The sequence below is a fragment of the Ochotona curzoniae genome, unplaced genomic scaffold, assembly GCF_017591425.1.
Source record: "Ochotona curzoniae isolate NIBS_2020 unplaced genomic scaffold, NIBS_Ocur_1.0 contig_4751, whole genome shotgun sequence".
NCBI classification, from domain to species: Eukaryota; Metazoa; Chordata; class Mammalia; order Lagomorpha; family Ochotonidae; genus Ochotona; species Ochotona curzoniae.
Genome location: NW_024466377.1, coordinates 1393 through 15940, shown reverse-complemented (window position 1 = coordinate 15940; position 14548 = coordinate 1393). Strand labels below are relative to the sequence as shown.

Below are 14548 nucleotides of genomic sequence, written 5' to 3'. Positions count from 1 at the left end.
ACACCAAGTCCCTGGGGGAACCCCCTGACAATGGTTTCAACTAATCGAGACCTCAACCTGGCCTGTTCACTGAGCATGCAGTGAGAGTAGCAGGTTTCACCTCAGTTTCTCCTCTCTGTCCTTGCATGAGCTATGCTGGGCCTTCCTTGAGAAGCAACTCTAAGAAGTCAAATACAACCCACAGCCTACCTCCCAGCCACACATGGTGAATGTGACTTGAGGCATAGCTTCCAGCTGTGCTTGTTGAATGACCTTGACCTGTGACTTGGTTGGAGGATCTAGAGAGCTAAACATGACTTACCAGTTACAGTGTCATTGTTGGGTGAGAGGCCAATAGAGGAATGCCCATCTGCTTTCCCTCTTCCTGGTCTATGTAAGTTGTGCTTGCTTTACAGTAAATGGACATGCTCCATCAGATTTTTCTTGGTGGTTCTTGTGGCCAAAGAACACTGTTGACTCACCCCCTCTGTGATCTTGGGGGCCTGCTTGCAGGAAAAGCACCCAAGATGGCACTGTGCTAGATATTCTCCAAGTTCCCTGTCAGAATCCTGGTCCCCGTCTCTAGCTCTCTTCTCTTTGTGGGTCATGGGAGGTGACAGGTGAGGGTCCTTGGGTCTCTGCCAGCCCCATGAGACCTAGCTTGTGTTCTGGACTTCTGGTTTTTCTCTGGCCCTGCCCTACCTGTTGCAAGTATTTGAGTAGTGAACCAGTAGATGGAAGAGATTTCTCTCTGATTTGCAATTAAGATGAAAATAAGTTTTACGTGCAATACTTTTCCCCCTGGAATTATTTCTTTATTTATTTACTTAGTGCATAGGATCAAGGGTCACTTCCTGTGATGTCACTTCCTCCGGAGATGCCACTTCCTCCGCTCATGTTTATGCATAATGGCTCCTATGTACAATAATTTTATTGTAATCCTTGGAAATATGTATCCTAAGGATAAAAACAATCACAACTAGATCTCAAATTTGTCACTTATGTTGGTAATGTTAATTTTACTATTTCAGCCTAGTATGTATGTAAGTATAAATATGTATATGTATATATATAAACAATGAAGGATAAAACAAATAATTATGTTTAAGCTACTAAGAATCAATATTTTAAACCTATAAGAATGGGGTATGTTTTCATATGAAACGGTCTGATTCAAATAAATAAAAGCGTAGTAATGCTAACTTAGATTTGAAAATCAGAATAAACTCATGATGTAATTCCTCTGGAAAATAGTAAAATTTATTTCTGCACTTTGCATACAAAGCAGCTCTGAACATGTGTAAGAATCCATCAGAACCTATCAGAATCACATTACCAGCCCCGTGGAGATGCAGACATAAAACTCCAGTTTGGGAAATTGTATAACACAGATCAGTTTGTTTATCAAAGAGATTTCTGGGGGAAAGGGAAACATACAGACTTAAACAGATTAAAGAGCATATCCACCAAGGATAATGGTGGTGTTGTTTTGACCTGATCTGGACAAAGCAATTGCAACTTAAATTTTAAAGTAATGGGCCAGAAATACCAACATACATCTATGTTAAAGAATTGCATTCTACTCTGAAAGAAGTTATTTGCATTCTGAAAGGTTAGCTATAGTATGATAAGAAAGCTGGAACTGGCTAGAAAAAAAATCCTTCAAATACATTGTTGACTGCCATTATTGCGGGAATGCACCTGACTCAGAGGCCAGACATGTTTTTAGAAGCACCCAACAGATGGGGATTGTCACTGAAGATTCCAAGATTGTTTACCCCCGCAGTAGGAGTGGATTTGGGATTTTGTTTCAAAGACAAATGCATCCACCCTCCCTGGTTACTCACATGCAGAAACCAAAGCTCATCCCCAGAGCTCTTGCATCTTAACCGCCAACAATCAAGCTGCTGTGCACATTAAGCTTGACATGTTCCAGGGTTGCCACATGAGGGACCCCAGTGTCACAGAGTTCGTGTTTTTTCAGTGACACTAAAAACTGGTTTCACTGATGAATTCTATAAACCATCTCAAGCAGATCTGACCCCAAACCTCCACAAATTCTTCAAAACAATAGAAAATGAGGCAACTTTTCCAAACTTGTTCTATGAAGGCAACATCACCCTAATGCCAAAACCAGATAGAGAACTAACAGAGAAGAAAAATTACAGACCTATCTCTCTGATGAACATAGATGCTAAGATCCTCAACAAAACCCTAGCCAACAGAATACAAAAATACATCACACAGATCATTCATCTGGATCAATTAGGATTCATCCCAGGTATGCAGGGCTGGTTCAACATTCGCAATCCATAAATGTAATATATCACATCCAAAAACTGAACACCAAAAATTGTATGATATTCTCAATAGGTGCAGAAAAGGCTTTTGACAAAATCCAACACTACTTCATGCTAAAAAGGCTAAATAAGGTAGACATAGAAGGAACAATCCACGACATAATCAAAGCAATATATGAAAGACCCAATGCCAGCATCATACTGAATGGAGAAAAACTGGAACCCTTTCCACTGAGATCTGGAATAAGACAAGAATGTCTGCTATCACCGATGCTATTTAACGTAGTACTGGAAATACTAGCAAAAGGTATAAGACAAGAAAAATAAATCAAAGGAATTCAAATTGAAAACAAGGAAGTCAAAGTATCTGTGTTTGCAGATGACATGATCCTATACATAGGAGAATCAAGAGACTCAATACAGAGACTGCTAGAACTTATACAAGAGTTTGGTAGAGTGGCAGGGTACAAAATTAATGAACAAAATTCAACAGTCATAATGTATGCAAACAGCCCCAAGATGGAAAAAGATATAACCAGCAGAGTACCATTCAAAATAACAGGGAAGAAAATGAAGTATCTAGGAATAAACCTAACTAGCAGATCTCTTTGAAAATAACTACAAAAAAACTTAAAAAAGAAATTGAAGAAGGCTTCAAAAGATGGAGAAACATATGCTCCTGGATAGGTAAAATCAATATCATTAAAATGTACATACTACCTAAAGTAATATATACATTCAACACAATCCCAATCAAATCACCCAAAACATTCTTTATAGAACTGGAAAAAATGATACATGATACAAAGGTACATGTGGAAACACAAAAAAACACAAATAGCTAGAACCATCCTGAAGAATAGGAAGTTAACAGGGGGAACCACACTTTCAGACCTCTGGACATAATATAGGGCGATGGTTATCAAAAGAGCCTGGTACTAGCACAAAGATAGAGAGGAGGATCAATGGTGCAGAATAGAAGCAACAGAAGGGAACCCACACAGATACAACCAAATAATCTTTGACAAAGAAACAGACAACAATCCAAGCAAATGAGAAGGTCTCCTCAATAAATGCTGTTGGAACAACTGGTTAATAGCCTGCAGAAACAAGAAGATATACCCACATCTTTCATCATACACTAAGATCAAATCTAAATGGATAAAGGACCTAAACCTACATTCAGAAACCTTCAAACTTTTGGAAAGAAAATGTTGAAAATACCCTGCAAGATTTAGGTGTAGGCCCTGATTTCCTAACAAAAAACAAACAAACAAAAAAGAAAACAACAACAACAACAAAAAACCCACCAAAAGCACTGGTAATCAAGACCAAGATAAACGAATAGAACTACAGCAAACTAAGAAGCTTCTGCACAGCAAAGGAAACATTCAACAAAGTAAAAAAGCAACCCACAGAATGGGAGAAGATCTTTGCACAGTACATAGGTGATAGGGTGCTAATCTCCAGAATATACAAAGAATTCCAGAACAACCAAAACACCAAAACAAACATAACACTCCAGAAATGGGCACGGGAAATGGGCAGACATTTTACAAAGAAAAAACCCAAATGGCAAACAAATGCATGAAAAAATGCTCAAGTTCTCTGGCAATAAGGGAAATTCAAATTAAGACATCAACGAGGTACCTCCTAATGCCAGTAAGAATGGCTCACATACAAAAAAAAACTACCAACAACACTTGTTGGTGAAGATGTGGGGAAAATGGAACCCTACTCCACTGCTGCTGGGGCTGCAGGTTGGTACAGCCTCTATGGAAATCAGTATGGAGAACACTCAAACAACTGAAAATCTGCATACCCTATGATCCAGCAATAGCACTCCTAGGAATATATCCAAAACACCTGTTACATGAGAAACCAACATGCACCTCTATGTTCATAGCAGCACAATCAGTAATTGCAAAAATATGGAAGCAACCAAAATGCTCATCAACAGAAGATTGGATAAGTTCATCTACTCAATGCAATACTACTCAGCTATGTAAAAAACAAAAACAAAACAAAACAAAACAAAACAAAAAATGAAATGTAGTTCTTTGTGGCCAAATGGGTCCAACTGGAAACCATTATGCTAAGGAAAATGAGTCAATCCCAAAAGGTTAGATACCACATATTTGCCTTAATTTAAGATGAAATGATGTCACTCTGAAAAATAGTACCTGTAAATTCTAATATTATTTCTACTTCAAACAGCCTGTATCACATGCAATAAGATATTGTGAAGTAACCAATAAACCAACAAGCAATGTGTATCAGACTGCTTATGATCAACATCAAAGAACTGAAAAACCTAATATGCTTTTAATATTCTGTTATTCCCTAAAGGGTTGGGAGAGTAGACAAATCTTCCACCTTCTTAGAGTGTGTGAGGAAGAAGTCAAGTATAAACTATCAAGATTATAACAGGTAACTTACAGACAGCAGACTTGAATCTGTACTAGACATTAGCAAAACTATAAAGACATACAAAGGGAATGAAGAGCAATCCTAACAGTCTCTTAACAGGAGGTCATACGCACAGAGCAGGGGTGTGCCCCAGAGTGGAGAAGGTGGACAGGAGGAGGCTTGTATCCCAACCCTGGAGACTCTTGGATCCTCACTAAGGACTATCAGAACGGGCACCAAGGGCTATATTCCAACAGCAAAGGAGATCACAGGGAATTAGACTGCCCTTGTAGGCTAAGAACTCTGAAGTCACCCATTCCCTTTCGAATCTCCCACATGGGATGGAAGAAGCCCAGATCCTTCCTCACAGGATCTAATGTCATTGGAACAACAGCCAGGAGCCCTGAGCAGTCCTCAGAAACAGAAGAACAGTAAACTTCCTTTGGGACTTGAGAGAGGAGTTTTTTCTGGTCCTTACTTAGTTCCAACTTTGGATCCCCACCCTCTTTTGCAATGACCATCAGGGTCGCTCCAGAGCACTCCTCCCCCCCCTCCCAGTTAGATCATATAGACAAAGACCAAAGCTTAGAGCAGACAGGAAACAGTCAACTTGGGTGTCCATATACCTTACCAGGTAGGACACAAAGATAAGTTACTCCTCACTAAGCTATTGAAGATTTCTCTGCATACCCCTCCTAAAATTGTCTGCATCAATTGTTAACATATGCCTGGTTAGAGTTATAAGCCTGTTTGGACTATATTAAAATTTTCCAAGTTCAGTAAAAATCATGCTTCAATACTATAAACTGCTAAATACTAAAATGAAAATAGACATGAGACAGCTGAATAGTACCCTATAACCATTTTAAGGTGTAATCGGCTGACTGTGTATAAATTAAAATTGAAATGTCAATGAAGTAGTCACAGGATGTGGTTAACAACTTGCATTTTCTAACATTGGTCACTCAATACCATGTCAATTAATTCCATGATGTTGTAAATTGTTGTTAATGTTATGTTGTGGCTTTTCATTCGATGGGACAACATTCTGCCAACTCTATTTTCAGACCAGGGATGGTCTTCCAATGAAACTGTTGAACTTATCTGGACAATAAGAGGCTGGACTCTATGCATGGTACATGCTCGCAATGAAGGAATCATGACTGGATATGAACTGTACTACTGCAACAATGTGGAGGAATCCAACATGGGGGGAGGGCATGTAGAGGGGTTCGGGGAATCCCAGGGCCTATGAAACTGTGTTATAAAGCAAAAAAAAAAAAAAAAAAAAAAAGTAGGATTAAATGCTCAGTTATTATACAAGTTGGAAAATGTGCTTTAGATTCAACTGGCTGAAACTTTAAGATTTTTATCCTTTATGGTGGTAAGTGACATTGTCCATGATTTTCTTGTTTCCCTTGCCCTACATTGATTTTGGTGTGCTGATAGCATGATCCTTTTGACCCCATGGGAAAAAAAAAATTTTTTCATGAAAGACACATTTTTTTTTTACTATAGAAATGATTTATTACTCATGCCAAAGCCGCTGCCCACAAGGTGGAGGCTGAGTCCTTGGCTTCCCCTGGCCCAAGAGTAATAATCCCCTCAGGGTGAGCAGCCATGAGGGAAGCCTGGGAGCTGGGTTAATGCCCTAGCTCTGCCATGCTGCCAAAAGCTGGCAGCAGGACAAGTCGGGGTGGATTCTGAACTTGGGGTGGGGGGCAGTCTTAACCTCCCACAGGGTGGTACTTGTTTGGGGCGCCCCTGCCTGACAGAATCTGATGGGGGAATCAGGCCAAAGCCGCCGCCCACAAGGCGGCAGAGTCCTCAGCTTTGGGTGGCCAGTGCACCGAATAGTGCCAGGCTCTGCCTGCTGGCCACCCTGCGGCAAGCTCTGGGGTTTTATGACATGAAATAACAGCTTAGGGACACCCATAAATAAAGCCAGCTTTAGCTAAGACACGAATCCCTGGTGATTCCCAGGAACAGGGACATGAAACTTTAGGGCAAGTGTGGGACTGAGACCTGAAGGCTAGGCCTGAACAAACCTTAGCCCACAAGCAAGATTGGAAACCAGGGTGGAGCTTAGGACATGCCCAGATAGGTTTTTGCACCAACTGGTCTGCATGAGCCACAGATGCTGAGCCATAGTGTCTAAGGCAGGTGTCGCGACAGGTGAATGGGGCTGCGCTCTGGTCAGGATACAGTTATTGTCTCCCTTGGTACAGTGTGGACTGGGACAAGAAGTACCAGGCTGGGCCAAACTGCAACACCTTTCTGGTTCTCTGGAGGACCAGGGTAGATGTGGGACAGACTAGGCTAGGTCTCAACCCCAACTGAGCCATATATGAGCTATATGGGGGTGTAGATGAGCCGTGGCTGGGCTAAAACATCCTACAGCAAGAACCAGAGTGGGTTGAAGGCCAGTTAGGAAAAGCCATTGTTTCTGCTAGGGCAGGAGGCGAACTGAGTAGTACTGGCACATGGACCCTCTGGTATACTTGAAAACTGGCACTTGGAGGGATTCTGATGGAGGAGCCTGGGCAACTCCTCTGGCAGGACACAGACCCGGCAGGTAAGTGCAAGAAGCATGGAAGAAAACAGCCAAGAGGTCATGGAAAGTTTCCCACTGGCATACATTTGGCATGAGTCGAGGGCAGACCAGGCTGAATCAGTTCACGTCATCCACTGGTAAATCCGAATGCCAGAACAGAGTGTGGGTCGAACCAGGTTCGGTTGCGACAAAAGCAGTACACAACATGGAATGCCAAGGTGAGGTTGCCTGAGCCAGATGTGACTGCAGCACCCAATCAGCTCACGTGAGAACCAGGAGGAGAGGGGCAGAGCTGGCAAGGGATTAAGAGGTGGTTCCCTAGCTGAACAGCTACTGCTACTGGGGAACATGAGCTGGGATGGGGGTAGACCAGACTAGGCAGGGCTTCGTCACCTGTGTGCCTCATGTGGACCAGATCAGGGGAAAACCAGGTTGGACTGATTATTCCTACTGGTGCAATCTATGATTAGAGCAGATGAAGGTTGTTGGGGCTTAGCTACAACATCAGCTGGCAGAAGCTGGAACTGGGGGCTTGATCTGTCAAGTTAAACCACAGAACCACCTGGAGAGAGCACAATCTGGCAGTGGAAGTGACCTGGGAGGGAAACAGTGGGCTCCTCCCTCTTGGGTTACCTCCCCCCACGGGAGGGCACGAAAACTAGGACAGGGGCTGGGGTGGCTAGACAGGCACCCAACAACAACCGTGAAGGCTAGATAGTTGAGTTGGTTAGATGGACTTAGGTTACAATACCCGTTGGCATGTATGAGAGCAGAAGGGAATGTGGGACAGACTGGACTAGTCTGCTACACATACTGGCAAACCAGGGTAGGGGCTGGGCCTGGTCAGGGTTATTGTGGGTCGCTCCAACTAGGGTGCAGCTCCCACTGGTTTATGTGAGGGCCCAGTGTGTGCTGGGCAGAATCAGGCTGGACTGCAACACCCATTGGTTCCAGTGGAAGACATGGATGGAAACAGAACCAGCCCAGCAATTGCAACCACCAGCTGATTAGGGCGATGGACTGTGCCGGGCCCTGTACTTGCTAGAACACACAAGAACCTGGACTGGGAATGCCTCAAAATTTCTTTGGGGATATCCCCAATCGAAATTCTGGACTCAGAACCCTAACCAAGATAAGACAGAAGAAGTCGATCAACCATCTCAGCTATTTGTCGGCAGCGAAATACTGGACAAATGGAGACCCTATGAGGTACTGTGTCAATCAGTGGATTCTTCAACTACCTCATTGTGCTTGGAGTGGCAAGATTGGTAGCGATTCATAAAAGGTGAACTATCAAAACCACTTGAGCGAGTATCTCAGAGCATGCCCCACATCCGGGACCAAGGGTGGGTGGGAAACTGAGTGGGGCTTCTCCCTCAACATCCTCCTTTACCTCAGATACATGAAGGAAACAATATGGAAATAATAGTGTTACCCTCTTCCCTATAGCCCTTGAACCTTTTTAACCTAATTAACTATGTAAGGATTGTTAAAAATATAATTAAAATAAAGAAATAATTTACTTAAATGAAACTAACATTTTCAGATTATCTTTTCTTGAACTGATTTTCAGCATGCATATATCCTTTCAAATATTTTTCTTTATATGTATTTTCAAAATAACTGATACAAAGCTATACATTGTGGGTTTTCAGTGATTTTGAATTTCCTAAGGTTATTTTCCATTTATATTCTAATACTGTTTATGCCTCCCCTTGTTCCTTGACAGTCTTATCAAAATTATGCACAGGTTGTTTAATATTTTTAAAGAACAAGTTCTGGTTTTATTGGTCATCTCTACTGTTCTTGAAAACGTTGCTTTTTTTTTTTACTTTTAAAAGTTTTTATAAGTATTTAAACTTATAAATTTATTTGAAAGGGAGAGACAGAGAGAGATCTGCCATCCTCTAGTTTACTCCCCAAAAGGTCGCAGTTACTGCAGTCAAGCCTGTCCAAATCCAGAAGCCAAGAGCCTCCTCCCAGTCTCCCATGTGGATATCAAGAATCCAATAGATCACCTAATAATATGTTGAGAAACGTGGGACTAACTCGTAGCTCTGTCACTTACTGGTTGGATGAGTTGTAGCAATCTGAAGTGTTCCTAAACAGTTTTTCAATTTTTATTTATTTATTTGAAAAGTAGCACTTCAGAAAAAGGGAAAGAAGTGAGAGGGAAAAGAAGAGGGAGCTGGATAAAGAGAGGAAGAAGGAGAGATAGAGAAATAGAGGCAGAGAGGGAGAAATTCCAAGCTGAATCTGCTCAGTCACTCCCTAGAAGGCCACAGTAGCCAGGTCTGGGCCAGGCTAAGCAGGTCAAACAGTCAAACAGGTCTGGGCCAGGAGTCAATAGCTTCCCCTGGATCTCCCACAAGTGTTGTAGAGGCCCAGCAACTTGAGCTGTCTTCTTCAATTTTTTCCAGGGAGGGAAAAATCACTTTTTTTTTTTCATTAGCAGGGAGCTGCGTTGGAAGTGGAACAGCTGTGACATGAACTCGTGGCCACATGGGATGCTGGCATCACAAGTGGCAGCTTTACCTGCACCACAACACCAGCCCCCAACCAATGGTTCTCCATTTGCAGGCTTCCTCAGCAGCACTTGCATCCCTAGTGTTTAAAATGTGAATATTTGGGTCTGGTGCGGTAGCCTAGTGGCTAAATCCCTTGCCTTGCATGTATCAGGATTCCATAGATATCGGTTTTAGCTTTGAATAAGCAATAGTCGCAAGCTTTGGGACCCTGACCCAGTGTGGGAGACCAGGAAGAGGCTTGGGGCTCCTGGCTTCGGATTAGTGCAGCTCCAGCCATTGTGGCCACTTGGGGAGTGAATCAGCAGACAGAGGATCTTTTTCTCTGTCTCTCTTCCTCTCCATATATCTGACTTTCCAATAAATTTTATTAAAAACTTGAATATTTCAGGTGCTTACCCTAACATGCAGAGCATAAACAGGGCTAGAGTAGGGGTAGTGGGAGATGGTGTGCTATTAAGAAAACAACATTAAAAAAAAGAGACACAAAACATTAAAATATTAAAAACAGGCAGAGAGATTTGCCTTTTTCAAAACAGAAAGGAACCCTGCAAGCTTACCACATTAGCTTTTTATTGAATTGCTTGGGAGGTCAAATTACAGGAATTGACATGGCACAAACTGTGACTGCCATGTCCTAAATTCATCTTCATCAGCTAATTATTGATGAACAGAGTGAGCCAAGTGTGGATATCAGTACACAGTTGTCTTTTTTTTTTTAGATTTGTTTATATTTATTGCAAAGTCATGAATATATAAAGAGGAGGGGAGATAGAGAGGAAGATCTTCCATCCAATGCTTCACTTCCCAAGTGACTGCAATGGCCGGTGCTGTGCCAATCCGAAGCCAGGAGCCAGAAACTCTTCCATGCCTCCCACGCAGGTGCAGGGTCCCAAGGCTTTGGGCCTTCCTCTACTGCTTTCCCAAGACACAAGCAGGGAGCTGGATGGGAAGTGGAGCTGCTGGAATTAGAACCGGTGTTCATATGGGATCCCGGCACATTCAAAGTGAAAACTTTAGTCTCTAGGCCACAGTGCTGGGCCCAGTACACAGATGTCTTAAGGATATTCTTAAAGCACACGGACTTGGACTGTTGTCTAACTGTAGACCATTGCACACAAGCTCTGACTGTAGTCTCTGGCATCAACATGTTCTGAACTCAAGGTTCCAGACGCAGTGTTCACTGCTCTTTTAATCAAGTCAAGCTGCTTGTAAGCTGCCTGCAGTACTGGGTCTATGCGATAGTGGTCAAGTCACTTCATCTGATGCCTGCATCTGTATGAGATACCCTATTTGGAGTCCCAGCCCTTCGACTTCCAATCCAGATTCTTGTTCACGTGCACACCTGGAAGGCAGCAGGTGAAAGTTCAAGTACTTTGGGTCTAAAGTTCTTGGATACTGGATCCAGTTGGCTCAGACCTGGCTGTTGTGGGCTCTAGGGTGAGTGAGCCAAAGGATGATCTCTCTCTCTCTCTCTCTCTCTCTCTCTTTCTCTCTCTCTCTGTGTGTGTGGTGTTGTGTGCCTTTCAAATAAAAAACTAAAATACAAGTAACACTTTAGAAGGTGAATAATCAGGACTTTGCCCTGGCTCTGAGGCTCAGCCAATCTGAGTTTTAACAAAGCTTTCAGGCCATCTGACACATCCTTGGTTTCCACGAGTATAGCTAGAAATAATTTCTCACAGAAGAGACTCAGAGGAAATCTGTAAGTCAGGGTCATAGACAGGAAGATGTCTGCAGATAGGGAGACCCGAGGTAATAGAGTGGTGGGGAGGAAGGCACCCTCCTAAACCATTCAAATTTCCATTTTTTACATCACCCTGCCAATTAAAGAGACCTGAATAAAAGTTAAATTCTGTCTCCTGGGACCACAGTTTAGGGTGAATATAGGTGACAAAGCATTGCTTTAATTCAGCCTTAAAGCAATCAGAGGCTGGGAAGTAGAACATTGCCATACATAGGGTAGTCATGTAATTTATCATCCCAAGGGGACACTTCTGAGAAAGGAAAGAGTTAGTGTTGATAATTATACCAGAACAAAGGGAAAGCCAGGTAGAATGTATGTACCATGTCTGTAACAAAATCATTCACCACTTATGTTTGACCTCAGGTAAACATCAAATAAAAGTGATCAGTGTGCTTCTTGTTTGGACCACTGGCAGATGCTGGAGAAGGTGGAAACAGATTCAGACAAACAGATAGGGAAGAAACCTTTTCCCTTGAAACAGTGGGAAAGCAAAAATGTTGAGACACAAATGTGTTGAGCTCGAGAAAAGAGTGAGAGGGACAAATTTTTTTTTTAATGTAGCACAACATTCATAGAGGAGAGCAGTTCAGGAATTAGAATCACTGTGAAGCAGGAAGAAACAGAATCCTCATAACACACACACAGAAGGAATTGAAGACATATGGGGGAAGTTACACAGAGACTGCAGCTGGTGTGTGTCAGGAAGAGTTCTGTAGGATCCAGAATACTGTGGACAAACGGAATGATCTTCAGAAAAGAATGTTCCTGGGGTCAGTGTGGCAGAGAACAAGTTAAGCCTCTGCCAGCAGCACTAGCATCCCATATAGACACCAGTTTGTGTCCTGGGGTGCTATACTTCCTGATCCAGCTCCCTGCTAATGTACCTCTAAGGTTGATAGAGGATGGCCTGAGTGACAGTGCCTGTGCACCTATGTGAGAGACGCAGAGGAAGCTCCTGGCTTGTGGCTTTGGACTGGGTCAGTGCTGTCCATTGTGGTCATGTGGACAGTGAACCAGCACATGGAACGTCTCCCTCTTCCTTTGTCTTCCCCCTTTCTCTGTAATGCTGCATTTCAGATACGTAAAATAAGTAATAAAACATAACACAATAAGAAAACAGAATTGAAATGTCTTACATTTGACTAGGAATTCCTCAAGAAAGAAATGGTATGAGAAGGTGATTGTATATTTCACATTTTCATAAGATTGTTCAAAATGAGGAGCAACATTACCTGCAATAGATATAATTTCTCTCTTCCTTCCTGGCACATGTGCTTCTCTCTCTCTCTCTCTCTCTCTCTCTCTCTCTCTCTCTCTCTCTCTCTCCCCATTCAAAATCCTTTTAGGAAAAAAAATATAAGTTCTTTCTTCCCACCTGCTCTCACTTCTGCACACTGTTCTAGGATGGTACTGAGTATAGTCAAATACAATAATTAAACTGGAATAGTATGGGTAAAAGGACAGTTGAGGTCATCTCTTCTCTCTTTGTCCCTGTATCTTACCCCCAGACTCAGGTGGAGTTTGAGAAGCAACAAATCCACAAAGAACTCAGGCACCCGCAGCGGATACTGGAGGAGGAGAACTTCCTTCTGTCCTACATCAAGTGGCTGGAGGAAGAGGGTGCCAAGGCATGTGAACACTACAATGCTGCCACACTGGCACAGCTCAGCTTGCTCAAGGATCTCGTAGATGCTCTGAAGACCTAGCACCAGACGACAAACAGACAACTGCTATAGGTGAGTCCCTTGGGATACTACATTTGTGTGGGAGACCCAGAAGAAGTTCATGGCTCCTGTTTCAGAACAACTCGGCTCCAGCCATTGCAGATACTTGGGGAGTGGCCAGCAAATGGGAGATCTTTCTCTATATATAACCTTCTCTCTGTAAATCTGTCATTCCAATGAAAAATCTTTAAAAAGAATAAATTTATGTGGGTGCAAAATTAAAATCCATAAATGTGAGGGGTATTTGAAAAATGTATTAAAATCCATGTGGTGGACCTGGCGGCGTGGCCTAATGGCTAAAGTCCTCACCTTGAACACTCCAGAATCCCATACGGGTGCCGGTGCTAATCCCGGCAGCTCCACGTCCCATCCAGTTCCCTGCTTGTGGCTTAGGAAAGCAGTAGAGGATGGCCCAAGGCCTTGGGACCCTGCACCCATGTGGGAGACCTGGAGGGAGTTCCTGACTCCTGGTTTTGGACTGGTTCAGCTCCAGCCATTGCAGTCACTTGGGGAGTGAATCATTGGATGGAAGATCTTCCTCTCTGTCTCCCCTCCTCTTTGTATATCTGACTTTGCAATAAAAATAAATAAATCTTTTAAATAAATAAATAACATCCACGCAATTAAGAACTTATGAACAGACATCAAAATGTTTGCTACAAAATAAATACAGTTTTCTTTTTTGAAAAATATTTATTTTTGAAAGGCAGAGTTACATAGAAAGAGGAGAGAGATCTTTTATTGCAGGTCCATTTTCCAAATGGACACAACAGCCTGAGCTTTGTTTCAGGCAAAAGTCAGAAGCTTCTGAGTGTTTGAACTATTGTGCTGTTTGAAGAGTCTACTCCTTTCTTTCAAGAAAGTTCATGCAAGTCACCCCCATCTTTCTCCTGTCCTAGGGAGTAGGGCTCCCCTGCTAAGGTAAGAATCAGATAACAAAATGTCACTCTTTTTCATCTGCAAAATGTCACTCTTTTTCATCTGCAAAATGTCACTCTTTTTCTGCTCATCAGTGGTTCCTCTTGATCTTTAACAATGTCCCACTAAGAGCCATATCAGAGCTTCTTGGAGGAGTCCTCCTGGTGGTGAGAACAGGAGAGAGAATCTCAGAGATGTTCTCACACCATCAGCTCTGCCCACACCCACTTGCTTTCTTGGATGCTCCCAGCCCTAGTGGCTCAGCCGAGTGCTGAGACCATGCTGTTTTTCTTTCTTTTCCAGGACATCAAAGGCACCTTACACAGACAGGTATGATGGTCATCCCACATGCATGCTGTCCCCTGGAGTCATTGCTAATTTCTTTCCCAACA

At 42.7% G+C, this 14548-nt stretch overlaps 1 protein-coding gene across 1 annotated transcript in view; it reads left to right on the top strand.

Annotated features, from left to right (window-relative positions):
* Positions 1–13220, top strand: part of LOC121161223 (E3 ubiquitin-protein ligase TRIM31-like) — a 32230-nt gene extending 19010 nt beyond the window's left edge. The window contains exons 6-7 of the mRNA XM_040987524.1: positions 2353–2411; positions 13023–13220. Of these exons, the coding sequence (XP_040843458.1) occupies positions 2353–2411; positions 13023–13220 (257 nt within the window). The remainder of the gene's footprint in view (positions 1–2352; positions 2412–13022) is intronic.
* The last annotated feature ends 1328 nt before the right edge of the window (positions 13221–14548 follow it).